The 12,907-nt window shown below is 41.7% G+C and overlaps 1 protein-coding gene across 6 annotated transcripts in view; it reads left to right on the plus strand.

The window, feature by feature from the left end:
* The window catches only part of GOLM1 (golgi membrane protein 1), a 70,951-nt gene that overhangs the window by 37,817 nt on the left and 20,227 nt on the right, over positions 1 to 12,907 (plus strand). For all 6 annotated transcript variants that reach the window (XR_006175462.2, XR_006175458.2, XR_006175459.2 and 3 more), the window contains exons 6-8: positions 3,998 to 4,136; positions 7,780 to 7,957; positions 10,043 to 10,369. Coding sequence is in view for 2 of the 6 variants with exons in the window: in XM_005304307.5 (XP_005304364.2) it covers positions 3,998 to 4,136; positions 7,780 to 7,957; positions 10,043 to 10,369 (644 nt within the window). In the remaining 4 variants the exon portion in view is untranslated. The remainder of the gene's footprint in view (positions 1 to 3,997; positions 4,137 to 7,779; positions 7,958 to 10,042; positions 10,370 to 12,907) is intronic.

A 12,907-nucleotide genomic window follows, 5' to 3' on the forward strand; every position in this document is an offset into this window, starting at 1 on the left:
TGAGAACAAAGAGTGTATATTCCGTGTGCTTGTGATTCAGTGTGATAGTTCTGTTTGATGTACTGTCTTCTCAGGATGCAGCAGGGTACTTCTGCTACACTCAGAATTACAAGGCAGTGAGTAACAATTATTTGGACTATATGCCAGTTGAATGTTTTGTTATAAGAAAAGTAAGAGCAGGAAAATCTGCAGCAGACCTATTTGTTTCTATTAGTTAATCTGGTTTACTCTAAAATTATCTGAGCCAGCTGAGGTTACTCAATCAGGGTGAACGGTAAACAGAATGGAGCAAGCAAACCCCAAATGCTGGTGAATATTCCAATACTTAGATTTACCAAGCCAGCACAAAACAGCTTCTATAGCATTTCACTGGTTACTCAGAAGTCCAAATAATGCAGTTTCCGTAAAGTGCCCAGCCTTAGGCCTCCATCCAGACACACATGTCAGATATGACGAATATTACTGAAAATCTTATCTCATCATATAAAAGAAAGGTTCTTCCAACCCCAAAGGATCAGCCACATACCCAGGTCCAATTATAACTTGGATCTTACCCAAAATACACGCTTATAGCCAATTCTTATTAACTAAGCTAAAGTTTATTTAAAAAGAAAAGAAGTTAAAAGATCAATGTACATACAGACTTGAATTCAATTATTGAGGTCCAGATACATAGCAGAGATGACAGGTTTCAGACAACTCCCACCTGTTCATGCTCTCTGTGTGTGTGTATATATATCTCCTCAATATATGTTCCATTCTATATGCATCCGAAGAAGTGGGCTGTAGTCCACGAAAGCTTATGCTCTAATAAATTTGTTAGTCTCTAAGGTGCCACAAGTACTCCTGTTCTTATAGCAGAGATGAGTTTGTAGTTGCCAAAAGTCCTTTTAGAAATAGTCCATAGGTTATAGTCCAATGTCCATATTCAGGGTGGCTCCAGTCAATGACTGGGGATCTCAATCCTTATGGCTTAAGGTTTCCCCCTCTTGAAACCCAAAGCAGATCTGAGATGAAGAAGGAGCATGTCCCAAGATTTTTATACATTTCCTGCAGCCTTTTGGCCTGAGAAAACAATAGGCTTAACTTTTCTTCTCCCAAACATCACGGCAATTAGCGCAGGATAATTTATCCATTAAACAGTTCAGATACAGGTTACCACAACCTTCAAAGAGACATATAGACAATTTCATTCTCAAGTGTCATCATAAATGTTAATATTCCCTTTTTGATCTGTGAATTAAAGCTATAGCAATAGACAAGACTTGTTTGCTTACATCACAAGACCTGAGCAAACATCTACCCTTCTATCTCTAACAATGCAGACTTGCATTTCAAAGCTCTGTTCATTTACCTATCTTCCTAAACAGTCTCTAAAGTTCGGCCATGGGTCAGGTCAGTCTGTGAGTTAATTAACTCTTTCTGGCCCTGTCACCTTTCAATGAAATATTATATTACACTCATAACGTCACAGCAGCACCGCCCCCAGCAGCAGTGCAGAAGTAAGGATAGCAGTACCGCAACCCCTCCTACACTAACCTTGTGACACCCCCTACCCCGCAATTCCTTTTGGGGGTCAGGACCCCTACAATTCCAACACTGTGAAATTTCAGATTCATATAGCTGAAATCATGAAATTTACTATTTTTAAAATCCTGTGACCATGAACTTGACTAAAATGGACTGTGAATTTGATAGGGCCCTAGTTATGAGCTGGGTGAAATCTTGGTATGGGTTGAGGTTAAAACCTCATTCGTGTGTGAATGCGCCCATCTTTGTAAGAAACACTTAAGGAGCCACGTGTAAAACAGAGCCTAACAGATTCTGTCCAGGGTGGGGAAGGGTTCCACTGGGTATTGTGACAGGATGTGAGTTTGTGTGTATGTGAGGGAAGGCAAAACCTACACAAACTGAGAACCAACAAGTCAAAAGAGAGAGGCAGAAATAAAACAGAAAACCAAGAAATAGCCTTGTGAGCATTGTGTGACCCTGGAAAAAGCTAGAGAGAGCTTTTGGTTTTGGGTCTGGTGTTGACCAAAGAGGCTTGATTGAGACTGTAAGCTAAGAAACTGCGTCTTGTGCTTGATTCCTCCTGTGTTTGGAGAAGCAGGACTTTGTACATTCCTTGTAAATAAAAAAATAAAAAATACTTGTTTGTTCTCTTGAATTCTTATCTGAATGTTCAGTTGCATATTCTTCTAACTAATCTGTTCTTAAAATGAAGAGTTCAATATTTTGTTCAATCTCTGCAGCTCTAGTAAGTGAAAAATCATTACGACCCGGTGGCTCTCTGGTGGCCAATATGAAATGAGTTGGTGGTCTGAGTCTAGTTCCTAGTGGCCAGTTCAGCTCTCTGTACAGCAAACATGCTGCTATAATTGGCACATTTTATTTAGAATTGGCAGAGAGATCAATCGTTGACCAGGCCAGGAGGACCGAATTTATGAGTGGTAGATTTTCCAGGTGTGGATGGGGCACATTGATCGCCCCCACCAATGTGGAGAAGCTTGCCCTGCTGCTATGTGCACATTACCTGTCGTGTGTATGAACAGAGGATTTTAATCTCCAGAATTGCTGATCTGCAACCTTTCGCAAAAAAAAAATTCTTCTACAGCAACAACAATCAAAACTAAGTGCTTACATGAGTTGGCTTTATTAGCACATGCAGTATGTAAGCACACATAAAATGGAGAGTGAAGCAAGTCATTATAGGCCACAGTTAGCACCCTCCCAGAAGATTCTCAAAATCTCCCACATTACATAAAGACAATTTTAGATCTCCTTATCTCCCCCAGGAGTTAAGAAACTAATATTAATATAACTCATGCCTGTGCTCAGTTTTTCTACAGTCCGTGGTGTTCACTCTTACTAATTTTAGGTGTTTCCTTTAGTTCGATGACTTTCTTACATTTAGAAGTTAGTCAGCCAAATCTTGTTTTTGAACAGCCAAAACTCTCCTGGTGCAGCACAAACAAAATATTAGCAAAGGTCACTAACTTGACATTCAACAGCACCTCTGTCTACCTATTCCTTTCCTTTCTAGATGTGAAGTAAATGCCTTTTTGACTCTTGCATTAAAAACAAATGACCTGCTCACTTGGGATATGTCTTCACTGCAGAGTTTACTTGAGATAGCCAAGACCATCTGTGAGTCTCCACACTGGAAAGCCATACTTGGGTCATACCTGTGTTGCCATGTCTACACAGGTGTTGCAGCAACCTGGGTGAGGCACTAGAACTTTTGGGGACATATCCCCTGGTTCTCAGTGGTGCATTAAACTGAGCCACATTAGCAATTGTTTTGCAGTTTGTTGTGGCAAAGTTGTCTATCCTTCTTGGGCCCATGTACGTGGAACAGTTCTGAGCCCATCAACACAATAAACTAAAGCACTTCCCTAGCTCTGCTAAATTAACTTAGCTTCTCCCCATGCCTGCTGCATGAATGTATCAGCTACCTCCTAACGTTCCATTAATTCAGGGGAACATCATCAGTCCAACTGTTTCTATGCAGAATCAATACCCAAAGGCTTAAAACTAGTACTTGAAATGTGTAATTTTCCCCCATCCATCTTGAGAAGTCACATGCCAGCTGAGCTATTTGCAACATGGCTTTCTCTTTTAAGTGTTCACCTCCATTTTCTTGGCACTTGCTGCAGTGGCATTTCAGTAAAGAACTAAGAAAGGAGTATATTTTCATAAATGAGGCACATTTTGAAATAACATTGTTTCTTCTAATGGTAATTTATATCTAATACAAAATGCTTCTGTATGGGCACTGTTATACTAATTTAAATGAAATCATCCCCTCAGATGATTCTAGCCCCACCTCCTATTTCTCTGTTGTTGTTGTTTTTTCAAAGTATGCAAATGTAGGACTAGGAAATCAGCAAAATGGAAAAAGGAAAGATATGCACCGTTTGTGAGATTTTGTTTTTTTTGTCTGTTAGAGATGTTCGGATGACAGTACCTCTATAAGCTACTTGTTCTTTCCCTCAAGGTCCCAGTGCATCAGTCAGATGAAAGAGTTAAAAGAACAATGTGAAGAAAGAATAGATGAGATCACAAAAAAAGGCAGTGAGGCACCACAGGCCAAGGAAATCAAAGAATTGTTGAAAAATTCCAACAAAAACTACCAGGTAAGCATGTGTTTTGGTTTTTTGGTTTGGTTTTTTGGCAGAAACTCAGTTGTACCATTATTTAAGATGTCAATGGAGCTGTTCTATGTTGCTTTCTCCGATAGGGTGCTACTCTTTGATCCTTTAACATATAAAATAGCAACAGATTCTCATGATTTTTAACGTACTAGATGATCCTGTTATGCTTGGGAGGTTAGTGTTTCTGATAATAAATGAGGAAGTTGCAGCTTGACCTCTGTTGTCAGAGTGAGGCTTATCTAGGGTTGCCAGGTGTCCGGTTTTTGACGGGAAACCCCAGTTGAAAGGGGACTTGTGCAGTGTCTGATCAGCGCTGCTGGCTGGACCATCAAAAGTCCAGTTACCACAGTAATCCCGATCGGCCTCTGCCACCAGGAGGGTGGGAGGAGCAGCTGCTGCTGGAGGAGGCAGGATCCTGACAGTGCATGGCATTTAATACATTAAAATTAAAACACAAGTTTAAAAAACAAGCTTTAGAGTAATATGTTATAAAGCAAATTTGCCATTAATTGTACCTTAAAGGATTTTTGTGTTGCAGTTTCATTTTATAAAGTAAGCTGAGGAATGAAAAATGGTTTGTGTTGAGCCTGAAAAGTCTCCTATTTAGTTACCTAGAAAGTTGAATGTCAACTATGCACCACAAATAAATGTATTCAAGTTTAGCCTTTTTTTTGTTTGGCAATTATTCATTGTTCATTGTTAAAAATTGTTCACACATTTTGTGCAAACCTATTTAATCCTATGGGTTACTTCTGTACTATTTAGTAAATGAATGGTTTGAGTATTTGCTCTTTGTGCTGTGCTTGGTCACCCAAGTCAAAGCCCTGACTTTGACTGAAATTGGAAAGCCTTAACAAACATTTCCATAGTTATTTAAGATTTCCCCCCTTCCCCCCCCCCCCGACATTCTTGAAAACAAATTGCTGTATAAATGTTTGTAGAATACACAAAGGTGCAAATACCGTCCAAGTGAATTTGTGTGTTTTATTCAGCCATTGTTTGTAAATACTTTATTGCAGTATTTGTTCATCTCTAGCTTTACTGAAGCTCAGACAGGAAACTTTTTTGTGCATGGTGCATGTGATTTTCTACACTGTCGGGTTCCTATTTGTTGGCATTGACAATTTTATGTACTGTGCACATAAAATATTTTATATGCTCCCTGGCTTCTGTGAGCTTATGTCGAATTGTTCTTCTGCTGCATACATTGTAAACAAGTACAAAGAAGTAATAGCTTTATTACAGCCTAGTTTTCAAGTTGCAAGAAGTTGATATAATACAGCAGAACTTTAAGTGCTGCTCAGTTTTATGCTTGTAAAAGCAAACTAGCTTAGCATTTAGCCAGTAAAATGCTCATAGGTGTAAGGTTTGTTGCCCCTAAAATTTCAATGGCTGAATTTCTAAAGTGGCAGATCTTTAAGCTGATATTCTTTTACACCCATTAAACTTTAAGCAGTTCACTAGAGTAAGGGTTTCCTGGTATATGCTCTAGTGTTCTATCTCTAGTCTACTTGTAAATTAATCAGTGATGGCACTTGCTTTGCTTAGCTTAGCTGGGGGAGACTATGACAGTTTAACAGATTTCACTGTTAAGAACTTTTCTTGATACTATTTTTAGCCTAGTTCCATTGCATTACAGTGAAGCCTGTTAAACTGAAGCTTGGTTCTTATAATCCTGGGGTACCTACATCCTGGGGTTTCTTGGTGCATGCCCCTGTAGAGCCAGCCAATTGTAATTCCTTTTGCTGCACTCCTGAATTGGTAGACCAGAGTTGCTTCTTTATAGCGATGCCGCCTGCTTCCTCCTTTCATCTGAAACCACTTTATCTGAGATCTCAGAATGCCCCCTAAAGATTCAAATAAACTCAGAGGTGAAAGTAAGCCGGTACGCCCCGGTACGGCAAACCGGCAAGAGCCGGTTTGTGGTACTGGGGCGGCCAAGCTTCCCCAGGGGGCAATTTAAAGGGCCTGGGGCTCCCAGCAGGAGCTCGAGCCACAGGCCCTTTAAATTGCCACCAGAGCCCCACTGCTGGAGCCCTGGGGTAGGGCTGCGGGGCTCTGGCTGCTATTTAAAAAGTCCAGGGCTCCTGTTGCATCTACCGCCCCGGCCCTTTAAATAGCCGCGGGAGCCCCACCGCTTCCCCAGGGCTCTCACGGCTATTTACAGGGCTGGGGCGGTAGAAGCAGGGGAGCCCCAGGCCCTTTAAATAGCCCCCAGAGCCCAGGGGTAGCGGGGGGGAGGAGGGGCTCCAGCTGCCTCTGCCACCCCAGACCTTTAAATAGCCGCGGGAGCTCCGCCACTTCCCCAGGGCTCCCGCGGCTATTTACAGGGCCGGGGCGGTAGAAGCAGGGGAGCCCCGGGCCCTTTAAATAGCCCCCAGAGCCCCGGGCTGCTGCTGCTACCCCGGGGGGCAGGGGGAGGGCACTTACCTTACAGGGTGGGCTGGGGCTGGCTCTGGCTCTGACTCCCTCAGCCATGCCTCTTTCGCCCTAGGCCCCGCCCCTTCCAGGGGCCAGCTGGCCCCAGCGTACCGGTAAGTCACTGGACTTACTTTGACCCCTGAATAAACTGGACTATTCCATATTCTGTATACCACAGTTGGAGCTCAGCTGACGTTTCTTAGTGACTGATCCATCTTGTCATCTAATGCTGATGTCTGCTATGTAGTTACTTGTGCACACAGTCTCTGTATCAATGAACACTCATGCTGTAGCAAGTTGTGATAGCCGAAGTGGTCTCTGGCTTTGTAAAACATTTGCTGTACTAAACCCACACTTGTTAGCTGCCATCTGCCTTTGTGAACAGTCCTGATGGTGGTCACTCTTAGGGTATTATTTTGGCTTTCATCTGTCAACAGGTGTGATAAAGAAGCAGATGGTGCCAATGAGGTGGAGGAAGGATTACAATACTTTTTTGTAGGAGATGGCATTTAGGGGTTTACAAGATGTCCATCTAAACCCATGTTTGCCACTCACCCACTCTCTGGCATAAGGCTTGGATAAACTTGTGATCAGGCATTACGACAAGTAAACAACAGAAATATGTGCATTGAGTGCAGAGGAGAAAGGCAGGACTCCTAACTGGTAACATCAGAACAGTCCAAATTGAACTAATTCATGTATCTGAATTAGGCTGCCATAAATTAGTGTTCCCAAAACTTATTGAAAGCTGAGCCCTCCTTGAGAAAAACAGTAGTAGCTCCTCCAGCCCAGCAGGGCAGCCTGGGGGCAAGTTGCACTGCCTCTGTTCTGTATCCAAAACTATTTCTTGGTGCTCCAGAGGGACACGTCCTTCACCCTTGGAAACGTTGCTTCAGAGAACAATAGCTCCTGATGCACTATGCATAGCAACTACTGAATCTGATGATATTGGGTGGAGTAGTACAGGAAGAGGCATTATATCAAACTGTTCCGTTGGTGTACTGTGTGTGGAAACTGTGCTGCCTGTTTATCGGGGTTGCATTTTACTTCTGACTCCAATGAAGATTTCAGTTCAAGTCTATTTCTTGAATTGGTTTTGGAGCATTTAGATTTCTCTAGTCAGGGTTAAAAATGAAATATAAATCAGAGCATAGGAATAAGCATTTGGATGGACAAATCACATATGTCTGTATATGCTTTTAAGGGTAATATTCAGCTGCCAACTTTTAATCGACCAGAGCTCCAGCTGCATGACCTGGAAGAGCAGAAAGGAGATGAGGAGCAAGAGAAGAACAAAATTCCTGGAAATGTAGCTCTAGAAGCATCAAAACCAACACCCAGTGTAAAAAAGGTACCAGAGATTGAGTCTCATGAAGACAAAGGTAAGATTGGCTATTTACATCACTAACACCTTAATAGCAACTGAGGTGAGAAATGGCTTCTCACCATTTTTATTTTAAATGGTGTTTTAATTTAATTAAATGTATTTTCATTCTAATTTAATTAAACATAAAAAATAAATTTAATTACAGGTAGAAAAAATTGGATACAACTTAGTTCAGCAGATTGACATTGATCATTGTATTTTTTCCGTGCTTATGGAAAGTTAGAGTTAATAGCTAATGTCTGTCAAAATATATATATTTTTTAATTAAAATGCTTCCATTGGCTGAAAAATATGTTAAAGTAGTGGTGGCTACATCCACAAAGAGGACTTGGGCTCAGCATTGAAACACCTAACTTTAGGCACCCAGGCTCCCTATACGATGTATGGGGAGAGTTAGATGCCTAAGAATGGGATCCACAAAAGCCGTCAAGCTAAGTGGGGAGCTGCCTAAGAGTGGCAATAGGAAGTACTGAGGAGAGGTGCATGGACTAGACTTGCTCCTTAAAAGGACTTAAGCGCCCAACTCTGGACCAGATAGAGGCACCTATCTCCACTTGGGAGTCACAGTTGTGAACCCTCTCCTGGAGTTAGGACTGACCAGACTTAGGAGCCTTTCCTGCAAAAAACAGTGGTGGTGGGTCAGAGCGAGAATGAGTGACTCTGTAGCCTAGTGATTAATGCACTCTTCTGGGAGACCCAGGTTCCTGTCCCTGCTCTATTGCATACCCGCTTCAGTAGGAAAAAGATTGGGACCTGCCAGCTAGCCCAGTGGTTAGGGCACTCACTTGGGAAGGGGGAAATCTGTGTTTAAGTCCATGCTTCACATTAGGCAGAGGGGGATTTGAACCTGGGTCTCCCACAGGTTAGGTGGCAGCTGAGTTTCTGAGGATCTAAATTTTGGATTTAGACATCTGAAGTGACAATGAGGTGCCTAATCTTTGTGAATCTAGCCCTAGGTGTACACTGCAAGTAACAGGACAATGTTATGTTTGGCAGGCCTAAATTAGTATCCCTAATTTGCTATGGAAAAGGCGCTCTCTTTTCTGAAGACCTTCTGAAACAAGGACTTGACTTTAATAGCCTAACACATTATAGTTTGTTTTTAGTAGGTGTGACCCTCCTGCAACTGCTGGAAGTTATCCTTTAATCAAACACAAGTTATTGGGCTCAACGCAGAAGTAACTGGATGAAATTTAAGGGCCTGTGATATAAAGGAGTTTAAACTAGATGATCTAATGGTCCCTACTGGCCTTAAACTCTATGAATATGAATGAATGAATGGTTGCCACATTCTCAGCTTAGCATCACATACGTTTGAAATTCAATTTCCTTGTAAATTTTTTTTTACCATATTTTCTTAAAATACAACTCTGAGCATATTGCAGGTCTCATTCCAGAGAGCTAGTATTTCAATGTGACTTTTTTTAATAAGGATCTTCTTGTGAATTGTATCTCAAACCGCTGTAAGAATACAGCTACATGGCGAAAATGACGCAGCAGTGTATGCTGGGACCAGTAGTGTCCCTGAGCTACATCTCCATATTAAAGACAAAAGCAGCTACAGGCTATTTGTAGAACTCACATCTGGTGAACCTTGTAGTAGGCTGACTCTGTTTAAAGCCAGTTGCATTGCTAACAGTATAGTGTGCGCACACACACAAAAATAAGCTTTTTACACTTTTAATGCTGTGAGAATAGGCATTTACATAGAACATTAAAACTCTGTATTTAAATAGTTCTACTTTGTATGTGCAATTATTAATTGATCTCATTATAACCTGAAAGGGATTCAGACTTTTTCCCTATTTACTATAAAACAAAGACAATGCAGACTTTAAACCCCTTATGAAATACAAATCCTGCAGTGGTTTCTAATAGTACCTTTAACTTAGGGTACCCTGATTTATGCCTATACATTCTTTGGAGTTGATGCAGCTTAAAGAGATGTCCCTGCACAGGAAAAAAACTGAACGTGGGTGGGCAGAGGGCAGTTGATTCTGTTCTAGCTTTTTAAAGGCTTAAGCTTTGCTAGGGTCAAAACTCTGCTTAGTGCACAAACTGTGATTACATTGCTTTTCAGAAGGGACTCGTGATCTGGTTGCGATGAACGAAGAGGAGCCTAAAACAGACGATGAGAAGCTTTTTGTTGCTCAAGGACCCCCACACAATTCAGCCAAGAGTGCCATGGATCATGAGGAACTATCTCCTGAACTAGGAAAGGAACCGAATCCATATGAGGGGGTAAATGTTCCTAAAGAAGGTGATGCAGAAAGGGGGTCTGTCAAAATGCAAGAACCACCTGCAGGCCATGCTGTCAATCAAGAAAATGCTGCCAATGAAGAAGTGGAGCGGGAGCACCTCTTAAATTATGATGCTCAGCCGGATGACCAGGAGCCCAATCAGGATGGTTAGTACAAAGACTCACTCAGGCTATCTAGCTGCCAAGTGGCTTATGTCACAATGCAGTGGTCTGTCATGTGAGAGACTGGTGCTCAGAGACAAGTTCCCTGCTTTCCTTGCTCTGTGGGTGGAAGCTGGAATTTGTTTCCAGCTCTTATGCTTGTTAGTTGTATTCTGGAGTGGTTTGGGTCCAAATCTCCACTGGGATCAGCTGTCCTGCCTGTTTGGTACAGATGTTGGGCCATCTCTTGCTCTTTTACCTGCACCAGCACATCCATTGACATCAGACTCCTTATGAGTAATTCTAATAGGATTAAAATATATGTATAGTGAGGGTTGGGGGTGAAATGTTTTTGTTGGTTTGGCAAAAAACCACCACCCTGCTATTTTTAATAAATTAAAAGGAAATTCTTTTAAACAGTAATATTTCTGTTGGACTTGACTTGGCAGACTTGCACTACTATATATGTACCTGGAGACAAAGCAGTTTGAATTTACTCTGCATTACTTCACGCCTGATGAACTAGAGCCATTATGTTTTAGTTCACTGCTCAGTGTTTACCAGCCAGATCACTCAGTTTCTCCTGCCTATATAGTAACTGTCCTTAGGCTCTGTCCTTTCTATGGATTTGATTCTGTGAAGCATTGAGTCTCCTGTAGATGGCGCATACCCTCAGCTTTCATTGATGCTTTCAGAATCTTGCAGGATTAAGCCCAAAGGCTAAACATTTAGCAAGTAGTGTGTTTTTAAGCAGACATGAATTTTTGGCTTCAGTTATAGCCCAGGGATACACTAGAAAAAGTTTGCTGGTAACACTACTGACACACGTTCCTAGTGTTGATATAGCTTTTGCTGAATATAGTTTACCAGTCCTCAGGCCAAATAAGCAATACTACCAAATGCACTTTCATCCTGGTATAACTGCATCTACATTAAGGCTTTGTTGGTATAGAAATGTAATTTAAAAAAACCAATCACTCCCCTGCCATTACAATACTGGCAAAATGTCTAGTGTGAACAGAGCTTTATAAGTACATCAAAACTTCTAGCTACAGTCATCTTGCGAGTGGTGCAGTCTTAGGCTTGGTCTACACTAAACCCCCAAATCGAACTAAGGTACGCAACTTCAGCTATGTGAATAACGTAGCTGAAGTCGACGTACCTTAGTTCGAACTTACCGCGGTCCAGACCCGGCAGGCAGGCTCCCCCGTCGACTCCGCGTACTCCTCGCGGCGAGCAGGATTACCGGAGTTGACGGGGAGCACTTCTGAGTTCGATTTATCGCGTCCAGACAAGACGCAATAAATCGAACCCAGAAGTTCGATTGCCTGCCGCCGAACCAGCGCGGTAAGTATAGACAAGCCCTAAGTGACAACGTTCTCAGCTATATCTGGAATTTCATCTAAAGTACAAATCAAAAGCACACAGGCAACAGGATGGTGCAGAAGAGTTCACGCAGGCCAGAAAATGAAGATTGTCTGATTGTAGCAAAATGAAAAGACTCCCCCATTCCCAGTTTTGCTGCAAACCAGTTCTCTACTTTCCAGGTACTAGCACATATTCTCTTGCAGATAAAGCAAAGTGAAAGTAAGAAGCCCAAGATTAGTTTTCTGAACTTCATTACAGTCTTTTATACTCTTTGAATGTGATACATGTAGTTAGGCTAACTTTACATACAACACTTGCTCTTCATAACAGTCTTTCAGAACTGTCATGAAAATTTACCCGCATAAGCACAAAATCTCCTTGCCCACACTCGCTATGATAAAACTAATTGTTACTTACCTACCAAACTAGTTATTTGTCCCATGTCATTAGACAAACAGGCTTGCAAGGCTGTCATATGTGGACTACCATTGTGAATCCTGAAGTCCTGTGTTCCTGGGGCTTGTTTGAAACATCTTGCTGAACAGAGGAAGCTATTCATTATTTTCCTTTGCACACGCCACTAATAGCTACTACTGTTTTTGTTCAGTTTATCCTTCTTTGGTTGCCATTTACCATTTCTTTCTGTAACCTTTTGCTAACACTTGCTCTTCCTATTCCGCTGAACATTGACTTGTTTAGCATCCTGGGGTATGGGAATTTTAATCTGTCCATTGGACAGATTTGCAGCAAGGGAGATTAGGTTTGAGTGTTTTTCTTAATATCTAACTATAAGGATAGTTAATTACTGAAGCAGGTTATCTAGGGAGGTGATGGAATCCTTGTCATTTGGAGCTTTAAGAACAGATTAGACAAATATGTCATCAGGCATGGTCTTGGTGTATGCATTTCTGCTTCTCAGTAGGGGCAATGGTTAGATGACCTCTTGAAGGTCCCTTCCTGCCCTACATCTCTCATGTTATCAACCCTTCTATATACAAGGGTTATAGCAAACTTAGTTCTGAAATTGGATAGGCAACTGCAGCAAATAAGAATAGCTGAGAACTGAACCTCTAAGCAGAGGGTAATCAAATTTCAAAGGTTTAAGATAAATTCTACCTGTTGTAGAGTTGGAGTATGAGGGAGACTGTTTTTCTAGCAACAGTGCTCTACTGCAGC

The sequence above is a fragment of the Chrysemys picta genome, chromosome 6, assembly GCF_011386835.1.
Source record: "Chrysemys picta bellii isolate R12L10 chromosome 6, ASM1138683v2, whole genome shotgun sequence".
Taxonomy (NCBI): domain Eukaryota; kingdom Metazoa; phylum Chordata; order Testudines; family Emydidae; genus Chrysemys; species Chrysemys picta.